Genomic DNA, 27,827 nt, shown 5'->3' on the forward strand with positions numbered 1-27,827 from the left:
CACATGAGTCAGGATCAAGATGACTATGGATAGGCTGGTTCATGTGATTCTACAGTGAAATAAAAAAGATTCTGAAACTGACATATCTAAATTGCATACATGCCCCTCTATTGATAAAACAAAAAGATCTAATTAATTTGTTCAAATGAGGTGTCAGTTATAAGTAGCTGATCATTGTTTCTTTTCAACTCTAGCACCAAGCAATTATCGAGCTCATCAATGACATAGAACGTTGACCCTAATTCTTCTCCATGAGTTGAAACAAAACTTAGGGAAAGAGCTCTCTCACCCTATATTCGATTTTATTCCTAAAGTTAATTTATGTCTAACAAAGCATAGTAAAAATACATCACATAATATTACATAATCATTTAGCAAAGAGAATTTTTAAACAAGAGTCATGTAAGTTCAGTATCCATTTATGTTTTTCCGTATGAATAAATGCTGGATTTTTAAAGTCACTATCATTATATGTATGATTAGTAAACATTGTATTTGTTTATTTTGAATGTACATTGTTAATTTATCAAAATTAATCTTTATAAGCATCTCGCAAGTCTATTAGAGTTGTTGTAGTCTACACAGATTTCAGATTAAAAAGATCAAGTACACAGAGTTAGCTAATCAAAGTTATCTAACACGAAAAAGAAAGTAGCAAGAGAAGGAAAGTGGAAAAGACCACTAACTGAATATACACTAAAAACAAGGCATTCGAAGTTAAAAATTTAACCCACCTCTTTAATGGGTTAACATGCATGATATAATACTGCATTAATATATTTGGTTACCTGCTCATTAAAAAGGCAAAATCTAAAAATTCGTTTTTTTTCGTTGTGCCAATATTCTTGAGTTGCTACAAACCTCCTGTTAGCACATAATGGTAGTATCATTACAGGTTAAGACTGAGACTTTTAAGCAACGAAACAAGTAACTAAGTATACCAAAAAAAAATTAACATATTAATGAACATTATAAACTGTTACCAAAAGCTTCATCCCTCACTAACTAATGATTTTTAACAACACCAAATATGGCGAATATGAGTAAAAAGGACCACCACTTTTTAATTGGTTACTTTTGAAATCCAAACAGACATGAAGCTACCAACAGAATTAAATATCACAGGCAATGCAACTTATTACCCTATCCTGTCTATAATAATGCTGGATTTCTCAAATTTAAAGTCCAAAAAAAATACTTTACAAAATTACTATACAACATATTTTAGAGATTATGGAAACTTATGAAATGTGGCTTAGATATAAATGAAAAGGTAATAAAATTGAATTAGAACATGAAAAATATCTGAGAAAGAATTAAAAAAAATTACAGATGGCATAATATGAAAATTCAACTGACATTAAAATCTTCACAATTTAATGTAAAATACATTGAATAAAAAGATAGATCATACTTGAATGAAATCTAAAATGCAGCAAAGAAAACAAACCTAAATATCAAGTTAACAAATATAATTACAAAGATTGATGGTGTCGAGAAACGTATTTTAAAAACTAAAGGAAAATATTAACCATAATAACATAATCCAAACATTGAACAAATCAAGTTAAGCCTATGTTCCAGGAGGTGTTCTAATGCTGATTTTATGAGAACAAAATTTTTGTCTAAACTATTTTTCATATATGAATAGTTGTAACGTAAAAGTTGCTTTCAAAGGATGGAGAAAGAAAAATTCAGTGATCTTGTTCTTGAACCAATTATTCCTTCTGTTTTTCAACTCATTTATGGCCGTTGTTTTTTTTTTCTAAAAAAAGGAACATATGAAACATAAAACCAAAACAAATTTCTGATGAGAAAACCAAATTGAATATGAAGCAAAGCTAAAATTGATGAAAGTGACAGATTTTCTACTAATGTTCAGCACCATACTTGTTTGGCTGTTTGGATCTTCTCTATCTGCATGCATCGCCATTCACCCTTATGAGATAGTTAGAATTCATATAAAGATTGGAGAACAAATCGAAGATTTTGTCTCTTACTGAAAAACAGAACATTATAATAATCTAAATCATAATAGAAGATTTCAACGGATTAAAGAAAAACAAGTAATCAAATTTAATCTAGAAACAAAAATAAATAATTAGGATTTTAGAAAAACAAAATTTGGAATAAGAACAACAAGCATTGAAGAAGACTGGCCAGGGATTGGAAGAGAAATGCACGGACCACTGTCAAAGAGGGAAAGCACAAGAGAAAAGCTCCGAATCGGGAGGTCAGGATCCGCAGTGACGAAGAGATGGTAAAGGGGTTGAAAGAGGAAGATGATTGAAGTAAATTAAAAAAGAGTGAAATTAAAAATTACTTACTAAATTAACTAAATATATTTTATAAATAGTAAAATAATAAATAATAAACATAAAAATTTTAGATATTTTATATCTCCCCTTTGATAAAAAAAACTAATTTGTAAATAAACAAAACCAAATTATTCAAAGATAAATTTATCACATATATAAAATAGTTTGATATAATAATAATAATAATAATAATAATAATAATAATAATAATGAACGTGAAACATAATCTCAAAAGTTTTTTTTATCACGATTTTAAAAGAAGAAATGCAAGAACAAAAATATTGTTATTTATTTTAGTAAATTTAATTTCTACTAATTCTAATTATAATCTTCAAAAGTTTCAGAAATCTAACCACTACTACTAACAATTATTTAAACAAGCAATCATGAATTATGAATTTATTAATAAGAATATGCATAATAAACAATATGAAAAAAAATAAAATATATAAAAATTAAATTAATAATAAAATATAAGAAGATGAATTCTATGATACCTATATATTTTTGTTGTCAAGAATAGCGAGTGACAAGTGTCTAGAGAGAGAAGAGTTGAGGACAATATTTTATAATGTTCAAGTAAGTTTCAGTGTATTTTGTCCCCTGAAACACGTAAAGAGATTTATTGATTAAATATGACAAATGTGATTATGATGATGGGCTTCAGTTTAAATGATTTTTTTTGTAAAATACTATTCATTTTGGGTTATATTATATTCACAAAATGATTATATTTTTGTTTTGCATTAAAATGCATACTAAGTATTCATATGCTTAGACTCATTTTAACTAAATTCATATACGAAACATAAGCAAAATGAAAACGTTCCCATTTAATTTTATAGAAAAAAAAACAAAAAATTCATCAATTATTAATTAAGGACGAATGTAAGTTGGTTTATCGATTATGTTGTAGGGGATATTACTGCTGATTAAAAAACAAAACAAAAATAATGAGTTATTACCTAATCAATTTTTCCTCCTCTTGATAAATGTATATTTTCTGTAAATTTTTTTTTATTTTTTTATTAATCAATACAAAAATAGTTGCTATGTAAGTTGCTTAGTTAGGTGATTTAGAGTTAAATGACAATATTAATAAATTATTTGGTCTTTACCTTTAAAATAAGATAATGTTTATGTCATTCTAAAAATCTCTAATTAAAATTTTAAACAAAAGCTAACATACAAATATTGAGTTTTTGGATTAAAGATTGACATTTAAGATTTAGGAATAGGTCCATGATTTAAAATGGTTTATGTTTTAAATTTTATGAATGTTTCGTTTACCATTAGAATTTAAAAATAAAGGTTAAAAATTTAGGGTTTAAAGTTTATGGTTTACAATTTAGGATTTAAATTTAGAGTTTAAGATTTATGGATTAGGATTTAGAATGTACAATTTAGGATTTAGAATATGCAGTGATTTAGCGTTGAATATTTATAAATGAGTGTTTATGGTTTAGGCGATATACATTTAATATTTAAAGTATTAATTTAAATAAACATTTTGAAATAATTATTGAAATATAGTAGAAATACGATTAGAATAATAATTACTTAGTAATAAAAATTTTAATTAGTAATATATACTTTAAAAAATATATTAATTTATTTATATATAAATAATTAAATATATTTATATATGAATATATAATTATATATACATATTAAAATAAGTAGTTATTAATAAATGTTTGGGAGTTAACTTTATTTTTTTATGTATAAATAAAAGAAATTAATTCATAAAAAAGGGAGTGTACATTCTATGTGAGTTTAGAGGGATTACTTTAATGAGTACATATAACTTTTTTGTAAGTTTAGCAACTCACAAAAATACAATTTAAAATTTAGTGGAAAAAAAGGACTATACATTACTCCTTAATTGATAGTTGATGAATTTTTTGTATTTTTTTTTATAAAATTAAATGGGAGCGTTTTCATTTTGTTTATGTTTCATATATGAATTTAACTAAAATAGGTTTAAAGTATATAAATATTTAGTACGTATTTTAATGCAAAACAAAAATATAACTATTTTATAAATATGACATGACCCATAATTGATCGAATTTTACAAAAACCATTTGAACTGAGGCCCATCATCATAATCACATTTGTCATACTTAATCAATAATTCCTTCACGTGTTTTATGGGACAAAGCACACTGAAATTTACGTGAATATGATAAGACATTGTCCTCAACTCTTCTCTCTCTAGACACTTATCACTCACTATTCTTGACAACAAAAATATATAGGTATAGAAAGAATCTTCCTTCTACATCATAGAATTCACCATATAAAAAACCAAAATGAATACACAAAAAATATAAATATGATAACAATGATAAAAAAAATCCTTTTTATATTTTAAAATAATTGATAAAATAATGGGACTTATTATTTATATAAATTGTTGCGGCCGGGCCCAGGGTTCCCACGGGTCAACCCGGCCCAAGCTCCACCCGACCCGGTTACGCGCCCTTCAACCAACCTGGACACGTGTCCTGTACGGCTCACACACGGCTACAGGACAGCGTCCTTGAGAATATGGGCCTGTCCCCATGAGGGGCCCACTACTGACATGTATATAAAGGGAAGATTGGCTCTTCCCCCGAGGTACGTCACCTTTTCCATATCATTTTCCCCCGCCTGCACACTAGCTGACTAGAGCGTCGGAGTGTCTTTGCAGGTGGCGCCCCCTATTTGCCTTCACAACGGAAGCTCGGCTACGTGGCAAATCCGGGTTTAGCATAACCGCGAGCGAGGCGTCCTCACCCCATCCCGTAACCACCCGACCTGTCCGGTAACCGACACCGAACATAAATAAATTAAATATATTAATTACCGATTTTCGTAATTTATAGCGTTTTTACGAAAATGTGTAACATGTCACATTTCATTTACACAGTAAACGAAATAAGGTTGTAAATGGGCAGTCCTATGACGTGTGCACATGTGTTCTGCAATGCCTCTATTTCATTTATAGTGTAAACAAAATACGTGTACTTTCAATTCGTTTATTCTGTAACAGAAATGTGCTCAATGACACCTATTTAAGGGGTTTCGTTCACAGTTGAAGAAGAAGTCAAAATTTACTCTTTATCTTACCTTTTTTTTACCCATTTTATCCTTGTTTGACCAAATCGACAACTCAGTTGAACATTATGACGGACTATGCGGACATTAACAGGCTGAACGCCACGTGGCATGTCGCCGGGGTAGAGGTCTTTGAGGTTGGTGTTGCTGTTTATTTTATTATATATTTTTATAGTACTTGAGACAAGTTGCCATGTTAGTCCTATACGTAGTTGATTGTAAAAGTAGTGCCTAAATAGATTCTAGTTATAGCAATATGTAGTTGTAAGTAGGTCGAACGTGTTTGTAGGATGTTAGAAGAACTTTGAGTTATGGATTCGATTGGTGTACGCTACTTTATTGCATGGTATTATGTATGTTAAAATCAAAAACCTTTTACCAATGTAATTTATGTCACCGAAATTTAAACTAAGTACTCGAACACATTTAATCAAGGTTCTGAAAACCGGACCGGTCATCAAACCGCTATAGTTACTGGTTCACTGGTTCACTGGTCCAACTGGTCTAACCAGTGGTTCAACCAAAAAAACCGTTTTAGAATAAAAATTATAAATAAATTATAAATAAACATCCTAAAATATTTTCCAAATTTAAAATGCTACACAAAAAATCAACAACCCAATTCATATGATCTTATCAAAATACAAACTCAAAAGTTAAATAGTAAAAAGAAATATCTAAATATTAAATTTTGACTTTGAGGGTTAACATGATCACTTAACCGTTAACACCTCAGATTCTAATTTAGAAATGTCAGGAGACAAAGGATTATCAATTTCAAAAGAATGTTGAGCTAGTTCAGTTAGAAAATGTTGATCATTCTGTGGTATTATGCTAAATGAACATGAACCTGAACCTTGCAAGATACCTTCTCGGTTTAATCTTAGGCAATGTTGCGTTCATCTGTTGTAAGAGAGCTCTCTTAGCAAGAGATTCTTCTTGGAGAAGAAGCCATAAATGGAACCTAGTGTTGTTTCCAAGTTGAGGTATCAACATAACAAGTAGTCATTGAATAAGAAAGCATAACATATCACCAACTACCTATGCACTTTGACTCTCCTTCCACTATTATCATCATCATTCATTAGTTTATTTATATATGGCATTGGCAGGTAGCTACCCTACTCATTCAGCAACAACCAGCATTTGATTTGATTTTCATTTTGAGCATTCAGCAACAACCATTACAAAACAGCAGCATAACAACAACAATGCGATAACAAAACAGCAGAAGCTTAACAAGTCATTAATCACAAATTCCAAATTCAAAACACTGATCAGTGATCATGATCACAGTGCCATAACAAAACAGTAGCATAACAACAACAACAGCAGCTTAACAAGTCACTAATAAGAAATTCCAAATTCAAAACACCGATCAATGATCGCAGAATCACAGTGCCATAACAAAACAGCAGCATAACAACGACAGCAGCAGCACAACAAGGGGAAAAGAACAATGAAAGTCACAAAAAAAATTAGCAATCCTAAATTGTTAATTTAACCTTGGTCTTATGGAATCATAAAAAGGAATACATTACATTGTTCTTTCTTCTAAAATTCAAGCAAAAACACTATCAGAGCCCATATCTAAATTCTACCTGCAACGTTCAACAATATTGCAACAAACAAATTAGGAGCCAACAGCAACTAGTAAACCAGTAAAATACTATCAGAGCCATCGAGCAATTAGAAAACACTAAAACAGAGTAACAGAATAAGTATTACTGTATTAAGTGTTCTAGTTGATACAAATGATATAACAGAGTAAGTTTATTTTAATATACATGATTTAAGTATTTAAAAGAGTAAGTGAGTAACAGAGCAATTAGAAGTCAGTACCATACATACAAATTTACAAATTTGTAAAATTTCCACCATTAGCAACCAGCAAATACAAGACAGTACCAAACTTCAAAGTTCAAACCAAGACTGAAGATCGAAGAAGAAGAATTGAAGAACCAAACTTCAAGCGAAGACCCAAGAAGAATTGAAGAAATATGGAACAAAAATTGAAGAAGAAGTTCAGAGAAAATGAAGACGAGGAGCACTCACCTGGGTTCGAGAAGCCAGCGAAGACGAAGAGGACGTGCCGAGTTACTGGGTTCCGGACACGGGGAGAGGAAGAAGCGGCTGTGCTGAGTACCTGTGGACGGTGGCGGTGCTGACGACCACAGAACGGCGGCGGCGCTGACGACCACATAACGGTGGCGACGATGGAGGGCTAGGGTTCGGGGTTCCTTTGCTTCAGAGGGCTAGGGTTTGGCGATAATGGAGTGAGATGATGAATGGGGAAGGGGGGTTGGTTCACGTGTCTGTTTGGTTTTCTTTTTTTTTCTTACAAATTTAAAAACGACGTCATTTTAGGAGAAACGGCCGGTTACTGATCCGGTCCAACCGGCCAGTTCTCGGCCGGTTCGACGATTTTCTAGCGGTTTTCTCCCAAACAGTTATAGGAAGAGGGCCGAACCGCTTGCATTGCCGGTTTCCAATTGAACCGGTTCGAATGGCCGGTCCGGTCCGGTTTTTAAAACCTTGCATTTAATTATGTTATGTCCCATTTCATAAATGTAATTATTTTTTCATTAAATAAGATACTATATATGCAAGAATATATTAAATTTTTATATATTAACTTTAAAGTAACATGGCCGAGAGGCCCGCATGGAATGTGAAAACATTTATCATACCTATGAGTTAGGTATCATTTTGTTTTATGGATTTATAGGGTTGTACATAACATTTGATCATGAATGTCTTTTGTTTTTTTTTTCTTTGTGTTTGTTTACCAGTTAGCACGACTACTTCTGCCCCGGAGAGTTAGCCACAGAGTCCCATCACCTGATGCCATTCTCCCATACCTGAGGGAGACTGGTTTTGGAGACGCCGTCCCACTAAGAGACTTCTTGTTCGACAACGCGATGATCACAGCATTAAGGGAGGCTGGCGACCGGAGACTCACACATTTCACATGCCATGGGGTGAGTGTACGATCACACTGCAGAACGTCGTGTACCACCTCGGATTGCGCGCAGATGGTGATCCTGTTGGTGGTTACTTTCGTGACTTCTAGGCCCACTACCACACTGGAGCTTGGGAGTTGGTCGAGCATTTACTCGGAGCCAGGCCACCTGTAGTTGTCCAGCAAGGAGCACAAAAGAGAGAGGCTTTCTCGCTGAAGGTGACATGGCTGCGCGATCGGCTACGACAGATGCCGCCAGATACATCTGATCCGGACACCTCGCGACAGTATGCGAGGTTCTACATCATGCTGATGATCGGGGGCTACTTACTGAGTAATAAATCGAACAACACTGTTCATCTCAGGTGGATGCCGTTTCTAGATGATTTTGAGAGGTGTCGCAGGTTGTCATGTGGTTCTGCGGTGCTAGCGTGGACGTACCATTCCTTTTGCCATACAACCCACTGCCGGACCACGGACATCGCGGGGTGTACTCCTCTGTTGGTGTCTTGGATCTATCAGAGGATCCCTTGATGGTGTCCACCTGATTGAGCAGTCTACATGTTCCCGATGGCTGCGAGGTACATATAACGTTACTTTAGCTACGTTTGTAACCTGTTTTTGCGCTTCAATTACATTGTCAACTAATGAGATACTGGTTGTACTTGGTGTTGGCCACAGATTGATCAGACTTGAGCAGCAGACTAGGGATCACCACCAGCAGAGACTCCTGCGATGGCGCCGGGATTTGGATAGGGTCATTTTTGATGAGGTATGTGAGTTACAGATTTAGTATGTTAACATTTTTCTCTGCGACTGAAATTATTTACACTAATGTCGGTACTAAAATGTAGTTTATATGTATAATTTGCAGTTTGTATGGACCCTGTCCAATGATCCCGTGTTCCAGGGTATGTGTCCGCAGTGGCTGAGAGAGGAGGCAGAGTGCGGGACTTGAATGTCCGTTGTCCCCCTCATCTGCTCAACATCGTGGAGTTTTATCAGGCTGACAGGGTCAAGCGCCAGTTCAACGGCGAACATTAGCCGCACATGATCGTCGCAGCACAACCAAAATAGACAAAATCGGAATACTCTGTTCCTCATCGGAGCTAGCATCCTATACCGTATCCTCCCAATCTCTTTACTCAATATTAGACTCTTCAGCTCCGACAACGAAGCAACTCGTTATGTGTGCAACAGCACTAGATTCTCACACTCAAACACGACTACGTTATCCCCGTTCCTCATTAGGCAATTGGGATACACACACACAACCAAATATACACTACTAGTAGACATTATGAATGGTTTGAAAAAGGTTTAGGCGGAGGAGGTGAACTTGTTGTGAAGAATACAATGGGTTGTATATCCTTTTATAGTTGCTTCAAGTTTGTCCTACTGTATTTCATTTACACAGTAAATGAATTATTGTTCCATGTATTACATTTACAGAGTAAACGAATTGAAATTACGCGTATTTCATTTTCACTGTAAACGAAATACACACGTGTCGTGTCGGCTACCGTATGTAAACGAAATACGTGTAATTTCAATTCGTTTACTTTGTAAATAAAATCTGACATGTTACGCATTTTCGTAAAAACGCTACAAATTAAGAAAATCGGTAATTAATATATTTAATTTATTTATATAAATAAAAAATCCTAAAATAATGTAAATAATAATTATATTTTTTAAGTTAAGAAAGAGATTACAAAACTTGAAAGAATAAAGTCATACCTGATAATATGAAATTGGCATTAATAGTTGGAGTATGTTACAAAATAATTGATCTTTGTAAAGAAGAAAAAAAAGTTTAAATGTAAAATTAAAATCATGGGAAGATTAAAAAAATTAAACTTGTGGATTAACAAATCCCACATACCAATATATTCGAACTCAAAATGAAGAGTAACATTAGAAATAGGAAAAACATCAAACAATAAAAAGAACTTAGCTTTTTGTTATTATCTTTTGAACTTCTCTCATGTTATTATGTTACATTTTAGCATGTTACCTTAAATTTAGCTTGCTAATCAAGATGATTACCAAAATTGGCTCCTATCCACATCCCACAACTTGGTAACAAAAAGCATAAAAAAAAAAGAACTTAATAAGAATGAGATGTTGTACTCAACTAAGTATTAGACATGCCTTGTTTTGGAAATAAAATGTTTCTTTCTTTTGGTTTAAATTGGGAGCTAAGGTTTCATTAAATGATACATGCATGTCAAAATATATGATGATATCTTATATTGGTTCGCAATAAGATTCAGCACCATGTCAAGCCAACAGAAATACTACTTTTAGGAAGAAAATAATCAGAAGCATATTTGAACTTAGAACATTCACATAAACTTATTAACTCAATATTTTCAGAACCCAAACCTTCACTTAATCAAATTAACGAAACAAAAGCTACCAAAAGTGAAAAGAAAAGCAAAAGAAAAAAAGTAAACAAAAGATTGTGTTGGGAGTGCAACGATTAGGGCAAAAGCTAAACTTGTTCTTCGGTTTCCAGACTATTTACCTCATCATCACGTCCCTTGTTAGTTGAACGCAGTATATAGTCTTGATCTGTCAAGAGCCCAAGGAAAAAGGACTATCTGCTGAGAAACTGCCAGAAATTTGTTTGTTGGACGAATTGGAGGCACCGGGAGCCACTGTAGATGACGACAGCTTCATATGTTGTAGGATGATATTGAGTTTAACCCTGGAAAAGTTGGGTGGTGGGGTTTCTTGGTTGAGTGAGGTGAGACGTCAGAGAGAGATGACGTAGGGTCACTAGATTAGCTTTTGTGACTTTTTTTGTTTTTTTTTTTTTTTTTTTTTTTTTGCGTGGGGGGAGAGGAGGGAGAAGTGGGTGACCTTTGGTTTTTTATATTTTGTTGGTGATTGCTTTTCACGACGCTAAAGATGGAGAAAAATTAATAGAAGATAATCTATTAAAATAAAACAAAATTTTATCACTCAACTATATCTACCACTACAGTTAACTTCAGTCCAATAGGTTTGAATATTGGAAGAGAACACGAGACAGAGAAAACACATCACACTGTACTCGATACTGGAAAAACCAAATTTCTTAAAAAATATATATATAACATACATAATACATAATTTATAATCAGCAAGCACCCCAACAAAAAATTATTTCACACTAACACCAAGAGTACAAAGGTAGGAGAGAACCATTGATTTACAAAAACAAGTAACAATCACGATGATTAAATCAGAAACCAAACAATTCAAAGTTAAAGGATGAATCTAGAAAAAAGTTACAATTAACACAAAAAAATAAAACTGGAGAAGGAATCAAGGAAGGGATTGAAAAGAAGGAGAATGGAACGATAGCCCACATATACCTCTTGAACGGCGCCGACAACGTGTTCTATCCAAGACAGAGAAATCGAGATGGAGAATGAGGTATGATGGAGACAGAGAGAGAAGCACGTTGGGGAGAAGGAACATACGCGATGAATAGAACAGGACCCTCATGGTGGGATCGAATAGAATCGCGGAGGTACCCATAGCTTTTGTGCATGTGGCCAACGCCGAGGAGAGAAGCGGAAGGCTCAGCTGAAGCTCAAACTGAGGTGGCGACATATTGCGCAGGATGGAGATTAGGTTAGGGATGGAGGAGATGGTGGTGAGCTACTAACGTGGTTTACCGATCCCTAATCAAGTGAAACTGATGAGTTTTATAAAAAAAATTAGAATTAAAACTTGGAAATTGTATCTTATATGGGTTTGACACAAACTCAAATTATCTCACTTTAATTATGTTTATGGTTGAATTGAGATTATTATATTAAAAAAAAATACTGCCACCAAGTGTTTTTAGACTGATAATAGAAAAAATGATCAATACCTTTAGATATTTAATTTTTTTAATTTACACGAATTCAATGTATTCAAATAAACAATTTGAATTGATTTTTTTAACAAACAAAAATTTTGTTTGTCTGTTTAAAGAGATACGTTTTAAGTAAAAAAGGAAAAGAATAAAATCTATTGAGATCTAGATAAATTCACAAAAACTAAATTTGAAATATTAACAATATATTTTCTTTATGTTTTTTTTGGAAAAAACAATGTTAGATTTAGAAAAGTAAATAATAAAGTTTTTTAATAAAATTAAAATTTTCCAAAAAGACATATTCAGGTAGCTTTTTGATATTGGATAAAATAACTGTTTAAAAAATGGCTTTTTCAACGGAAAAAACCAATCCAACAAAGATATGAAAATATGAACCATCAATTCTATCAACTAAAGAAGATGTCTCTCTCTAAAAAAACGTAGACCAAAACAAAATTATAAATTACACAAATACGATTGAAAAATATAACAAAAATTTACATTACATCTTATCAAAAACTTCCTTAAATACAACGTTTTCAGTCTTGGTAGGATCAATTAATCTTTCATCACAAAGTAAAATCTTAAGACCATTTTTATTCTTAACTCGGGAAAAAGAGCTACATAAAGTTGACTGTGACAAAACACAGAACGACGCAAGAACAAACCGACTATTGATAATGTCTGACCCTGGCTTTTATTAATTGTCATCGCAAACGACAAAGAAACTGGAAATTGTCTGCGTTGGAATTTAAATGGTATAACCATATCACTGGGAATCAAATTCATTCTGGTGATAAAAACTTTATCCCCAACATTGCTACCAGAAACAACATCTACACCGATCATATTTGTCCCTATATCTCGCATAACAAGTCGAGTTCCATTACACAAACCACCAGCTAGATCAATATTCCTCAACAAAATAATAGGCATGCCTATTTTCAACTTCAAAGAATGATTAGGTAGACCAGAACACCTAATTTGATTCAAGAATTCAACGTTTATCCAATCAATATCAACATCAGAATATGCATCACTACCACATATCGAATCAGCACTGAGATAATTTTTCTCCTCACCGGGCAACAAGTCAACTATATAATTGTTTATCTCTTCAACATTCTCGACAGTCAGAGCCAGTATTGCCTTATTCTGTAAAAAACTTGGATAAAAAAAATTCTGAACCAAATTTGGATATATTGTATTTATAATATCTTTAACTGGATTTTCCAAAACACGAATGATTATATCAGAAAGAATATCAACAAGAAGTTTATCATTGACCACAGTTCCACATTGACCTTCACCGATTTGAAGTATCTAATCTGAAAACGACCTTAACTCCTGAGCAGTTGATTGTTCCAATCCACTTGCTAACCTCATATTTTTTGTTAATCGCAAAACTTTACAATATTTCCAGAGAACAGAAGAATTTATGGAAGCCATCACAATCTTAGCACGAGAACCCTTTGGAATAACTCGCAAGACCTGCCTGAAATCACCACCAAGAACGACCACCTTCCCACCAAAAGGTAAATCTTTATTCCTATCAGAGACCAAAACCATTATATGACGTAACGTCCTATCGAGCGCTTCAAATGCTAATTTGTTAGTCATTGGTGCCTCATCCCAAATATCAAATCAGCCAATCGGACTACCTCAGCTTTCAGACTATCCTTCTTAATCCAAAAACCAGTATCTTCAGTTAGATCAATAGGAATATTGAATATAGATGCGCCGTCTTACCACCAGGTAATAACAGAGAAGCAATACAACTAGAAGCAACATTTATAACAATCTTTTTCTCAGATCGCAATCTAGCTGACAAAACTCTGTATAAATTTTTTTTTCCAATGCCACTAAACCCGTACACAAAAAAGAATCCATGCCTCTTATTCGAAACACAATCAATAATTTTATCGTAGACCACCCTCTGTTTTTCATTTAACTTTGAGATATTTGTATCGTGCTCACGAGTCAAAGAAAATAGTATCATATTGCAACTCACACAACAGCATCAAATTGCTAAATTGAGAAACTAAAGAGGTATTAGGAACCAACATGCCAGCATAATTTCTCAATGATTTCCCATTATTCTGCAGTAATTTCTCAATCTCCAACAAACAAAATGTTTGCAACTCTTCCTGACTCATGGTTAGATCTACGTTTAACGATAATTAATAAATATTAGCACCATAATATCATTTCTGTCCTGTGTGTGTGCGTGTGTGCCTGCTTGTCATATAATAAATTCATCATGAACAAAAATCTTATCGGGATATTGCAGCTCATGTTTTCTGCGATAAAGAATATTATCAGACAAATAAGTCAAAGTTTGTTCCCAAACTGACAAAGGTCTTTCCATAACCAGATAGCAGCAATATCACAAAAAGCCTCCTTAGCTGTGCAGCTGATGCTAACTCTGTGACTTCCTTAATAGGAGAAACAAACTTGTTATGATCTATCAAGAATCCCATGGCGGAACATACCTCTTGAAATGTATGATAAGTAACACCATTCACGGTTCTTATACTTCGAAAACTAGTTCAACCTCTCTATACATTCAACAGCATCCGCATATAGAAAAGTTCACCAGATAAGGGATGAGCGAAACTCAATTTTCCAATTGACAATCCTCTCTGTCTTGGCTTCCACTCCCTACTATTCGAACAATAGACAAATTTGCCTAGATATTCAACATATGTTAATGCCCGCCCCTTCGGGAACCGCCTATTGGCTATTATCCAACCCGTAAACATTGTCACCAAATCTTTGTTATGCAAATAAACATGAGTAATGATATTAGTATCATCGAATACAACATGTTGCTGGTTCGGCAAATAAAAAGTCAACATCTGTACTGATGTCCATCTATGATGAATATCATAAGCAAAACTTCTCCATACAGATTCAGACGGTGATAAATAACGATAATCGTAATACTGTTTGATCTCATCAACTACCTGAGAAGATTGACCAACCTGATATGTTTCTCCAACAGATACAGTTACCCGATCTGGACCTTTATTGACATACTTAAAAAGATACTTAATGACATTTGACTTGTTGCAAAATTCAAGATTTATGTGAGATTGATATTTCATTAACAACAGTGGATTATAGGGCACAACAAATCTATTGTCAATATCAACATCGTTGATCTTCACTGTAACACCCATATTACGACGTCTATATATTGGATAGCCATCTTCATCAAACCTCGTTTGGTCAACAAATCTTTTCGGATAAAATTTTGAGCACTTACTATCTTTCATGCAAGGAGAACTCGGTCTAAGTCGACCACAGGGATCATGGATCATGTACTAGGTGATGACATTATAAATAGCTAAAAATTTCTGGGGATTCGGTAGCTCAACACAAATCAATTCATCAACAATTTCAACACTTTGTAAGTTGCTTTCCCCGTTAAGCCAAAGTAACATCTGTGCATGTGGTAGACCTCTTTTTTAGAACTCAACAGTATACATACCTAAAAAATACAAAAACATCCTAAAGAAGCCAGACAAATACATGTCTGAAGACAACACATAAAAATTGAAATGCTAAGCGAGAAATAACATACATGCATTAAGTGGACCAAAAAACAGACCTTCCTTAAGATCACTTAGGAGGCATTTCAACTTAACATAAAAGACACGACAAGAGATATCAGGATGATCAGCAATAGGAATTCGCTCTCGCTCTGTGAATCGCTGAAATTCAGGCCAATTTGGGTTACACGTAATAGTGAGGAATAAATATAGATACCCAAAATGTTTATAAATTGCCATGACATCCTGACAACGGTTAAACATATAACATCTACCACCAGTGAAGGAAGAAGGCAAAATGACTCGTGTCCCAATTGAAGAAGCTTTGCCATCACCACGATGCATAGCCTCCTCTATTCCTTGAAGGACTTCTCCTGTAATTGTACTTTGCTTCTTTCTAACCTCATACAACCTTTGGGACTCAATCATGGTAAAACAATCAACAACAAATTGTTAACATAATCACCTAAACTTGTGAATAATTCCATCTTCGTGCTCCCTAATTTGCAGACGAAAATAGATGAATTTCCTGAGAGAAACCCTTGTTCTCCTTCCAAGAACATATCTATGATGTTCATCTCGATAAGGAATATTCAGCTGGTAACCATCCTCACCATATGGAAACAACAACGGATACTGTAAGGGCCAATACAGAGCATGAGTTTCATAGATACATTGCAATTGACTAGCAGTAGATCAAACAATAATGTCATGACCATGATCTGACGAATCAAAATCTCCAACAATCAAAGCAGCAACTTCATCACAAGAGGGAGCATTGTAAGTTCTTCGATCAACTGTCCTTTGGGAATATAATTTCAAAGAGAAAATCTCAGATGGATGACATTGATAGAATTCTCTAACTCTTCGAAATGATTATGCTATAACATTATGAGTATCGATCATTTGTAACAACTCAATTATCAATTCTTTATCTATCTTAGATGTTTGCCTAAAACAAATATACATTAAGCACAAATATATTTAAGAATCACACAGAATACAATTATCATATATTTTAATACATCATTATTTTAAAAATTATTAATAACACATTATAAGGAGAGTAAAACATAGTATAACTATACAATGACAACTATAAACCTGTTTTTCAATACAAATAACACTAAAACATCAGAAAAATATAATAAAAAAAAGCTTAACAACAAAATTTCAAATACACATACCCAAATATTGTCTGTCTATGCATTATCTCATGCTGAGTGTCATATATATATAATTTCACAAATTTAGGCTTCTGACCAGCATTTGGGAGCAAACTTCCTATCCGATGATAATTTTGACCAGCTATTATAAATTGTGGTGCACTACTCCCATCATTCATTGAATCCAATACCTTACCACCAAGAGACGTGAAGGCCAACATACTATTATAAGATCGAATATTTTTTTTGGAAGTACAAACTCTTTATCATGTCCGTTAATCAAATTATATAACAGATTTGGAGGCTTTCGGAGATAAGGCAATTGAATTTTTTCTTTTAAGCAACAAACAGTAAAAATAGGATGATTAACTGTAGAGTCTCTTTCAACACATTCTAATAACCAGAAACACGTCTCACATATTGAACATTCATAGTTAGGATCACCAACATCAAGACAACCTGGTAAAGATAAAGGGGAAAAAATATGCATAACAATAAAAAAAATTTCATCTCAATTATATGACATGAAATATATTCGACATAAAATGAATAAACCATTAGTATACAGATATAATATATATAAATACTTTACTCCTTTAAATTTTGTCAAAAAAATATATGACAAAATAGTACTTCTATTTTACTTTGACCGAATAATACCTCATGACAGAAGCACAACGAAATCTTTTAACACTAACTAAATAAGAATTCTATTTTACTATTCTTGAATAATAGATGATTTAAGAAAGAGAACGTACCTTATATTTCACTTTGCAAGAACAGAGGATGATCAATAACAGAACCAATTTGACTGAATCAATTTATCGAAGGATCATATATTTTTTATTGGTCTAAATCATCTATTTTGATTTAAAATAACATAAATTTATGTTAATAAATATTTGACAACCAAAAATTAAAAAAACTTAATGATCAAATAAGAAATCAATTAATTATTTAATAATCAACATGTAAATTGAACATTAAAAATATAATAAACTATGAAAACCAATGTGAATTAAACATTGATTTATTAACTAACTAAATATAAATAAAGGTTAATGTACATTCAAGAACAGTTCGATATTTTTTAATGTTAGAATAGATTTTATTTCATTATTTTAATCACTTATAGTAATTGTCTAAGTTCGAATTAAATAATCTAAATGACTATTAGAATTATTTTCTATTTTTTTAGATTTTAATGACTCTATTGGTCCATAGAATTCCGTAAAATTTTTAATCAAATGCCTATATATATATTTTTTATTTTAATTGAGTCCTTGCATCATTTTTTTTAATTGGTTCCCAAGACTTTGTTTTTCTTTTAATTGAATCCGTGCACCAATTTTTTTTGTTGTAAACAACTTCCGATACAATTAAGCGAATCACTATCAATATGGGTCTAATTGAAAAAAAATGGGTTGAGCGACAGAATTAAAAGAAAAAAAATTATATGGACCTAATAGAAAATTTTAGAAAATTATAAAGACCGACAGAATAATTAAAATTTTTTTTAATATACAAATATTGATTAGGACATGAAATTAAAAAAGTTTCAACAAATACTCTTCGTGTATTATTTAACTAGAAAAGTTAATTAATTAACTAATTACCTGAATCCAATTGCATAACCAAAAAACTTTTCATATTATTCAGGATAAAAATAAACGTTAATTAAACAGTTTAATAATCTTTAGTATTTATGTATATTTGAAATAACTATATAAATTAAACTCATTTAGTGATATAAATGATTCTCTAAACAAATTTATCATTAGATTAATTATTTCAAACACATACAGCAACTGATCATACTTACGCTAGCTAATTTAATTACTTTCAGTAATTATTCGCTTTGAATCAATTATTAACTATTTTAATCACTTTCAGCAGTCATGCATCAACAATTTTCGCTGTATCTATTGCACTCATTTGCTATCTTTGTTTTTTTGCCATCTGTCCCATTGCTTTAGAGATTTAAAACTCTTCTCATATTTGTACTACAAACAGATATTTCTGAAAATTAATTTGGTGTATAATACGGTGCCTAAATATATTTGCCTAACTTACTAAAAAAAATAAAAATTAATATTTAAATCTTATCATAAAAAATAAGTTCGATAATTTCGATACTAAAATTATAGATACCACAGAATTTACCAACTAATTTATACAATTGGCTTTATTTCTCAAGAATCTTTGCTTCTAACCGTAAAATATTAGTCTCCTTTTTTCTTTTCTTTCATTCCTCTTCTCCAGACCCCATTAAAATACAAGAGCTGCTCCTAACATCTATCTTCATGTATTGATTTATTTTCCAAAAAAAAAGATCACACACATATATTTTGGTTTAGCACATATATTTGCCTCTTTAAATTCATACTGGATACCAAAATTAAACAAACCTAGATTAACGGTATCAAATTGTTTGGACTAACTTCTAGTTGCATGAAAAATAAATCAATAAGTTTGCAAAGCTTAATTGTGACAACAGAATCAAATTCGACCAACTTATCCAGTTCAGTTTGCAAGACTAAGTCCGAATTCATGAGAATACTCCAAAGTTCTCGAATATAAATTTATGATATAATTATAAACACGATCTTAAATGATTTTATTATGCACAATTTTTCTATCACTTGCTACATATTTCTCTAAATTCAGTTTTAACGAAGACAAAATTAGTGGATTTTAACAAATCTATTTTTAGCTGTTTCAAATTTAAAATCCAACTATTTTTCTTCTAACTTTTTTGAGAATCTATTGAGTTGATTAAGCAACTTTTATAGCTTAAAATTATCGATCATATTAGATGTATATCAAAATTTGTTATTAAAATTAATTATTAATATCAAATATTATGTTAAAATATAAATATATATTAAAAATAAATTAAATAATATATATTTATATATAAATATATTAATAATTAATTTTTAATTTTTAATATATAAATAATAATTTTATTAGGTAGACAATAATTTTTGTAAATAATGTGAATAGATACTAAAATTAAATCAATAAAATAAAAAAATACTCCACTTTTAAATTATCTCTTAAATTTTAATAATAAGATAATTATCACTGAACATTCAATTATTGTTAACTGTGTATCAATAAATCGTATAAAAAAAATAATCATCTAACTAAAAATAAAAATATAATAATCTATATATCTATTAAATTGAATATCCAACATATTTATTGTCCAATATTTTTATTATCTACCTATACTTTTTTCTACCAATAATATTCGTGATAAATAAAAAATCAACCAACTCTATATAAGCCAAGAATCAGCCAACTGGTAAACCAGAGGCACCGGTAACTTTAACCGGATGTTGCTACTGATAGACACACGCATGTTTTTTTTCTTGTAAATTGGATGGTTTTGGATATGATTTCTATGTTTCATTACGCATTAATAAAACATAATTAATTATATAGAACCAACTAATGAATGATCAAAGCATCTATTCCGTGATTCTCTCCTAATACTAGCATATCTTTCTTCATATTTTGAAGGTGGTTAATAATAATTTAACAAACAAATTAAATTATAAATTAATAAAACTAATTATAATTAATTATATTGTTCCATTCTTGGCCGATTATTAGTTAGTTCCAGATATTTTCCCATAAAAAAATATAGCTTGCAGATTATGATTGTTAAATGAGCGCATGAAGAAAGGTTGACGTAGATGCGCACCACCATATAAAAATCACCTCTTCCCTCACCACGCAAGATGGGTTCCACACTCCTCTCTGCTGCGCCTTCTGGAACATTCTCCTCCACAATACGACGTCCTTTGCCACTCGTAGGTGCGTTTTGCATGCTCAGCTTGGGCATCACCAACCTCTACACTCCCTTGTCTTCCTCTGCCTTCAAAACGGGGTGCGTTCATTCTCTCTCTCACTCTTCCTTCTCTTCCGGTAATTGCAACACTCCGTTTCTCTTCCTCATTTTACCGAATTGCCCCTCTCTGTTTCCAGATCGAAATTCAGTGGCGCCACTCGCTCTATCAGAATGGAAGCAAGCAACAACAACACTGTTCCAAGCATCGTTGTTTACGTCACTGTTCCCAACAGAGAAGCAGGTCCTCAATTACTTCTTCATTTCCTTTTTGCAATAATATTTGGGGATTTTCGATTGTGAACCCTAATTACACCATTTACTGTAATAATAATCTTGTTTAGTTGATTGGCCAGGGAAGAAGTTGGCTGAGAGCATTGTCAAAGAAAAGCTTGCAGCTTGTGTCAACAGAGTACCCGGTATCAACATGCTTATGATTAGTATTTACTATGCTTATTGCTAAAGCAATGAAATGTGGTTTGATTTCATTAATTGAAACTGGTTCCTTAAGTTGAATTATTGATCTAACTTGTTCCTCTTGATAGATTTACCTTGATGTATGTGACTGAGACTTGATGAATTATTGAATTCTGCTACTGTTTTTCTTTTTTCTTTGTCCTTTTATCATCTTTCTTCACTTCTAGCTTATAATGCGTTTTCATATATGGTGTGTGGGATGTGCCTTCGAATACCTGAATTAGAATCATATATCTTCTAGAGATAAGGTCAGGTGATAGCCTTTATACGTCTTGGGAAACTCTCCCCTGTTGAACTAGCTTTTACAGTTGAGTTATGCCTGATCGATCCTAATAACGTGTTATGGTTCTGATCCAGTGCATGTTTTTGTTGTATAATATGATCTAGAGTTTAATTAGTTCTCTAACCAAGTTGATTGTATATGCTGATTACCATGTTTGTCTTTTGAACACCATGTTTTGGATGTCTTGTGCAGGTATCGAATCAGTGTACCAGTGGAAGGGAGAGGTATAGACTGGAATTTCTTAGTTGATCGAATTCTCTTTTTTAAACTGCAACATTAACAGAACTTTTTGTTTAAACCCATTTTCTTCCTGATATTAGTTCTTATTATTCTCCGGTATGCATTATTTAGGTTCTTGTGGATATGTTTTAGGAAAGTTTATTTTGAAGTATTTTTGTTCATTGACTTTGCCTTGTTTGTCTTGGAAATTTACAGATCCAAACTGATGCGGAGGAACTTCTTATAATCAAGACTAGGCAATCCCTTCTGCAAGCACTTACAGAGCATGTCAAAGCAAATCATGAATATGAGTAAGGCTGAACATCTAGTAAAATCAATATTGCTAGAAGTTCAAATTTCGGTTAGCATAGTTTGAGTTGCATTCACTAATTGATACTAAAAGAAAGCTTGAAAAAGGACATACTTAAAAACCAGACTCTCTTTGGTTAACAATATCTGTTGCTCACATTTTAATGTAACATCGACTAAGTATTTTTCTGTGATTACAATATAAATTATTTATTCAATGAAGAGCTTTTTGGTAAACAACTGTCATGAATTCTTTATTTTAACGTACTTAATTACCATGCAAATACTGAATATTTACTTATATTGTGCGAAACGGACGGATTATATTTGTGACTAGACTACAGAAAATTGGTACTAAAATTGAAATGAATTGAGCTGGAACTGTTGGAAAACGAAATTGTAAATAAGTATAGAGAACCAACTTTTAATTAGCCAAACATTAGTTATTTTTTTCTTTATTTTAAGTTGTTTTTTAACCCTTACCTTTTGGAGAGTTTAGGGTTATGATTTAAAATAGGAATTAGCATTCAGACTTTAGGGTTTAAGGTTTAGAATTTAGGGTTTAAGGTTTAGAATTTAGGAAAAAAGGGTTAATTTCAAAAAAGTATACTGATGTTAGCTGAAAAATAGTTGGTTACCTAATTTAACTCCGAAATTGTGCACTCTGCTGCTTTTTACCTCTTCCTTTTATTTTGCAGTGTGCCAGAAGTAATATCCTTACCCATCACAGGGGGGAACCTCAAGTATTTAGAATGGATCAAGGAGAGCACAAGGGAGTGACTATCAAGTTTATAGCCAGTTGATGTTACGAGTTGAAGAGTTCATCTGTCTGTGTAGTTAAATAAAGCTGCCAAGCCAACTAGGCAATGAAGGGTTAGCATTGTTAATGTAGAGGATGAGGATCAGTATTGTATTAAACAGTTAATGCTATTGGGTGTAACAAACAGGTTAAATATTATTGAGATTTTGACTTGTGAGTAGTAATCTTGTGTCTTTATGCACATTAAATTGTTTATTGTGCTTTTTGTTTTTAGGCTGATTGACGATTATTTTTGCTATCTATCTTTCTATATACTCATACTTCCTTTTTGGTTTTTTTGGATATAGATGAATGCTACTTATTAATTACCAAACAAATTAGTACAATAACAAGAGACGTGTTGATAGGATCCATTCCCCAATCGACACACCATGTCATTCCTCAGGCATGTTTTGCTTAACTATGAGCAATAATTAAATTATATTTCCCCGTTGCTTAGGCTGAGTTTGAAGAAAATATTTCAGGGCAAATTTTGGAGATGTTGATAAACTCAACTTTTTTGGAGAGAGAGAGAGATAGGAGTGCGGCCATTAACTCTGCTTCGTGGGCCTATAACTTCTTCAATTCGTTGATACAAGAGCGATGATGATGTTGGATTTTTTTGGAATTGATATTGTGGTTTTTATTTTTGATAATATTATTTCTTTATTCTAGAAATCTATGTAAATATAATGTAAAAAAACAACTCACGTGTGAAAGGATATTATCAAAAGTAAAAATAGTATTATTTTTCCTTTTTTAAACAAACATATAACCAAATGGTGTAAAATATAAATATATAATGATTTATGTTTGTATACTCTTTGTTAATACATAAATTATTTTAGATATGGAAAAGAAAGTGGTGTTTTTGTTAAATATTGGTGTTTGGAGTGTTTTATAGAAATGTGGATGTTCAAAAAATACTAACACAAGACGCACCATGCATGTTACTTTTTGCAGAATTTTGAGGCAACTTTATCAAAGATTCTCAGTAGAGATTCACCACGTGTCATCTCTCGATGCAATACGCACCTTGCGTGTTACTTTAGTAGGGATTCTTCGTTGAGTTTCGAGGCAACTTTATCAAAGATTTTCAACAGAGATTCGCCACGTGATAGCTTCAGGACAACACGCACCTTACGTGTTAACTTTTTTAGATATTCATAGCACGTTCCAGAAGTGCTTTGATCACTGTCCCCAAGCACAAGAATGCCACGTGGCAGCACCCGAACAACACGCACCCTGCATGTTGACCGCTTTTGGTCAGTGTCTCCATGCAGGAGACAAGGCTAGCTCCGGAAAGTGGCTTCATTAATGGCAATGGGTGTGCCAAAATGGCTAAAAAGTTTTAATATGGAAAAAACATGAGTTTTTGCTGAAAATGGAGCTTTTTGGTGTACACACAGGTGAGTGGACGTTACAGATATAGCAGGGCCAACACGTAGGTAACGTGTTGACTCAACACACATGTTGCGTGATGGACACGTGTCCTGATCAAAAGCAACAAGCACCCTGCGTATTGTACATATGTTAATCATCCAAGCAACACGCACCCTGCGTGTTGTACACGTGTTAAATGCGGGTTAGATGGCATTCTAACATGTAACTTGCAAGGTGATCTGCCTGTAAAAACCGAATCTCGTTATTATTTTACTTCATTGCGAGAGAGGTGTTTTAATGCATTGTTGGTGTGATAGAGGGCACTGCAAATATAGTGGTTTATCACAACGGTGACATTATACGAAATACATATGATGGGGGAGCTTTTCGTGTGAGAATACATTTTCGTTTGTGATTCCATGCACTATAACGTTCGTGAAACTATAGTACGATCTTTGTCAGAGCATAGAGAGTGATATTTTAAAGTGGGTGAGCAATATTCTCTACAGAAATTCAGTTGTCGTATTTGACGGCCTAATACAGTTTGAGATTATGCCGATCACTGACGAAACAAGTATTCAGCAAATGTTTTATATGCACTAACAAACTCAGGTACAACATCTAAGGATTGAGTTGTATGCTGAGTTTGAATATATAGCTGTGGATGATACTCAACATGACCCAGAGTGCAAGATGACAGAGTTGAAGCACACGAAGAAATGAACAATGATAGCGAAGAGGAGTTCGAAGCTACGTATGAAACTGGTAACGAGGACGAGGATGGCGATGGGGGAGGTGAGGCATCGACGGATTTGATCATAATCCCCCAATGTATCTACATGTGGTGAGAATGGGGGAAGTCTACGTACTGGAATCCGTTATGGCTCTGTTGGCTGTGATGGCTCTACTGGCTGTAATGCGAGCTGTGGTGCTGGTTATGATGCAAGTTGTGGTGCTGCCTATGATGGTTGTACTGGCTATGCTGTAATGGCTGAAATAGCTGTGGGCGATGATAAGAAAATTACTGAAACACTGCATAATGCTGTCCTGGCTGCTGGGGTGGCTGCTGAGGTGGTTGCTTAGGAATGACATAAGACACACTCAGGTATAAACCCAGGTACCAACTCTGGTAACCAGCTAATGGGCTAAAGTTGGCGATTGGTTGCATATGGCTCTCTCGCAATCGACTGTTACATTTGTATTACCAGTTGGTGAGGTTACAATGACACTCAAGGACGTGCTACACATATTTGGCCTACCGATTGATGGAGGGGTTGTGACCGATTGGAGCGATAGTAGTCAAGACTTCTTGGTTATTCAAAGCCTGACGATTTTCGGTAACGAACCCGTTGTGAGTAGTTCCTTTAAAAGCTACATAAAGCTGGCATGAGTTCGTCATTTCAGAGACATACAACCTGTAGACACTTGGGAGTCTGTTCAATAATACGTTAGGTGTCACATATTCTATCTGCTGGGTATCACCCTCTTTGCGGATAAGTCAACGAAGTGTCTACCATTGATCCAAAATTTTGAGCAGATCGGCACTTACAATTGGGGAACAGCAACAATCGCACATCTTTATAGGTCACTGTGTCGTGCATCACGATGTGATTGCAAGGAGATGGATGACCCGCTTGGTTTGTTTGTTTGGGTGGGAGCGAAGGCCATGGCTTGCACCCATTCTAAGTCAGCAGCTTGCATATGCTAAAATACCGGCTGCACACACGTAACGGTACATAACTTATTAGAATTTAATTATTATTTTATTTATGTTTTACTGGCAATACATAATTTAAACTTTGTTCTAATGTGTGTTGTAGGTGGAGTCATCATCCACGAACCAAAATGTGGATGTCGAGAAGTGCGGCATCTATTAGGCAAGGAATAGATTACATAAATGAGGTCAGTATGGGTATTAATTTACAAGAATAATTTACGGTATTAATAATCTAATGGCCCATGTAATATTTTTCAGTTTGTCTGGTGGCCGTACATCGGCATCATCATACCTGCCGATCCAGATGCACACCTTAATGTGTGTGATAGGGTAGGGCCATTGCTGTCATTCGAGTATGTCGAATGACCTCCTGCGGACCGAGTGGTTCGCTAGTATGGGTGCACAATTCCCCCCTCTGCCTACACAAGTCATTCCAGTTGATCAGCATTGCTTCATTCTTCGGGGTGTACAATGCCATGACTGGAGCAGGATACATGACGAATGGATACAATAATGGGGTAATCGCCGTAATAGTCAAGTGTGAGAGAGACATCTGCAACCAATCTCTGACTTTAGCCCGTCAACCGATTACCAGAGTTGGTACCTAGGTTTATTCGGGATGCACCTGAAGTTGTCGAATGTCATTTCTCAGCAACCATCTCAGCAGCCACCCCAGTAGACAACACTGAATTATGCAGTGTTTTAGTCATTTTCTTATCATCATCACCTACATCTATCTCGGCCATCATAGCACATCTTGTGCAGTCAGCACCATAGCTAGCAGAGCCATGCATCATGGATTCCAGTATGCAGACTTTCCCCCATTCTCACCACATGTAGATACATAAGGGGATGATGATCAAATCCGTCGATGCCTAACCTCCCCTATTGCCGTCCTCGTCCTCGTCACCGGCTTCGTATGTAGCTTCGAATTCCTCATTGCTATTATTGTTCATTTCCTCGTACGCTGTAGCTCTGTCATCTTCCACATCTGGGTCATGTTGAATTTCATCTGCGGGTATATGTTCAAACTCAACATACAACTTAATTCTTGGGTGTTGCACCTGATTTTCCTTGTGAATATGAAACATCTACTGAAACTTGTTTCGTCAACGATCGATATAATTTCAAACTGTATTAGGCCGCCAAATACGACAACTGGACTCTTGTAGAGAATACTGCTCACTCTTTTTAAAATATCACTTTCTATGCTCTAATAGAGACCGTACTGTAGTTTCGCAAACGTTATAGTGCATGGAACCACAAACGAAAATGTATTCTCACATGCAAAACTCATTCATTCGTATGTATTTCGTATAATCTCACCGTTGTGGTAAACCACTATATTTATAGTGCCCTCCATCACACAACAATGCACTAAAACACCTCTCTTGCAATGAAATAAAATGGCAACGAATTTCGATTTTTATAGGCAACAACTCACTTCGTAGGTTACGTGTTAGAATGTCATCCAACCAACATTTGACGCGTGTGCAACACTGATGGTGCGTGTGGCTTCTAATCAGGACGTGTCCATCACGCTGCATGCTTGCTAAGTCAGCACAATACTTGCATGTTGGCCATGCTATATCTGCAACTCCACCCACCTTTATATACACTAAAAAACCATTTCCAACAAAAACTCATTTTTTTTTCATATTAAAATTTTTTAGCCTTGTTAATACATATATGTAAAACTATATAATATAAATACAAATCATGCTATTTTATATGTATACAGTGGCAGAACTTGAAACAAAATTTTAGGGGGACCAGATAGAAAATAATTAAGATACTTTTGATGTGAACCCCATTTAAGATAA

At 33.6% G+C, this 27,827-nt stretch overlaps 3 protein-coding genes across 4 annotated transcripts; 1 reads left to right on the plus strand and 2 right to left on the minus strand.

Annotated features, from left to right (window-relative positions):
• Window positions 1–12,799: 12,799 nt before the first annotated feature.
• Window positions 12,800–14,721, minus strand: LOC130945484 (uncharacterized). The gene is made up of 4 exons (XM_057874194.1): window positions 14,596–14,721; window positions 14,219–14,340; window positions 13,654–13,790; window positions 12,800–13,545 (listed from the first exon to the last, which is right to left on the minus strand). Exons 1-4 carry the CDS (start codon window positions 14,719–14,721, stop codon window positions 12,800–12,802), a joined length of 1,131 nt encoding a protein of 376 aa, XP_057730177.1.
• Window positions 14,722–15,711: 990 nt separating this feature from the next.
• On the minus strand, window positions 15,712–16,224 carry LOC130945485 (uncharacterized). Its single transcript, XM_057874195.1, has 2 exons — window positions 15,855–16,224; window positions 15,712–15,734 (listed from the first exon to the last, which is right to left on the minus strand). The coding sequence occupies exons 1-2, from the start codon at window positions 16,222–16,224 to the stop codon at window positions 15,712–15,714; spliced, it is 393 nt and encodes a 130-aa protein (XP_057730178.1).
• A 4,407-nt stretch (window positions 16,225–20,631) lies between these two features.
• Window positions 20,632–23,209, plus strand: LOC130943618 (protein CutA, chloroplastic). Of its 2 annotated transcripts, none has more exons than XM_057871570.1 (6): window positions 20,632–20,859; window positions 20,958–21,061; window positions 21,162–21,236; window positions 21,770–21,801; window positions 22,013–22,107; window positions 22,804–23,209. In XM_057871570.1, the coding sequence occupies exons 1-6, from the start codon at window positions 20,711–20,713 to the stop codon at window positions 22,883–22,885; spliced, it is 537 nt and encodes a 178-aa protein (XP_057727553.1). In that variant the 5' UTR covers window positions 20,632–20,710; the 3' UTR covers window positions 22,886–23,209. The 2 variants fall into 2 exon arrangements, with proteins under 2 accessions (XP_057727553.1, XP_057727554.1); XM_057871571.1 differs by having other exon boundaries at window positions 20,665–20,859; window positions 21,174–21,236.
• The last annotated feature ends 4,618 nt before the right edge of the window (window positions 23,210–27,827 follow it).

This window comes from Arachis stenosperma, chromosome 8 (genome assembly GCF_014773155.1).
Source record: "Arachis stenosperma cultivar V10309 chromosome 8, arast.V10309.gnm1.PFL2, whole genome shotgun sequence".
Classification (NCBI taxonomy): Eukaryota; Viridiplantae; Streptophyta; class Magnoliopsida; order Fabales; family Fabaceae; genus Arachis; species Arachis stenosperma.

What these genes read in the sequence shown, in the direction of transcription:
- LOC130945484 (XM_057874194.1), bottom strand. Translation starts at nt 14,721, where the DNA reads ATGGGATTCTTGATAGATCATAACAAGTTTGTTTCTCCTATTAAGGAA. An exon ending in CTGGTTATGGAAAGACCTTT is followed by an intron (nt 14,341 to 14,595) that starts GTCAGTTTGGGA and finishes AAATTACTGCAG; the next exon opens with AATAATGGGAAATCATTGAG. An exon ending in GATACTATTTTCTTTGACTC is followed by an intron (nt 13,791 to 14,218) that starts GTGAGCACGATA and finishes GGTCTCTGATAG; the next exon opens with GAATAAAGATTTACCTTTTG.
- LOC130945485 (XM_057874195.1), bottom strand. Translation starts at nt 16,224, where the DNA reads ATGATTGAGTCCCAAAGGTTGTATGAGGTTAGAAAGAAGCAAAGTACA. An exon ending in CCTAAGTGATCTTAAGGAAG is followed by an intron (nt 15,735 to 15,854) that starts GTCTGTTTTTTG and finishes TGTATTTTTTAG; the next exon opens with GTATGTATACTGTTGAGTTC.
- LOC130943618 (XM_057871570.1), top strand. Translation starts at nt 20,711, where the DNA reads ATGGGTTCCACACTCCTCTCTGCTGCGCCTTCTGGAACATTCTCCTCC. An exon ending in TCCTCTGCCTTCAAAACGGG is followed by an intron (nt 20,860 to 20,957) that starts GTGCGTTCATTC and finishes CTCTGTTTCCAG; the next exon opens with ATCGAAATTCAGTGGCGCCA. An exon ending in AAAGCAAATCATGAATATGA is followed by an intron (nt 22,108 to 22,803) that starts GTAAGGCTGAAC and finishes TTTATTTTGCAG; the next exon opens with TGTGCCAGAAGTAATATCCT.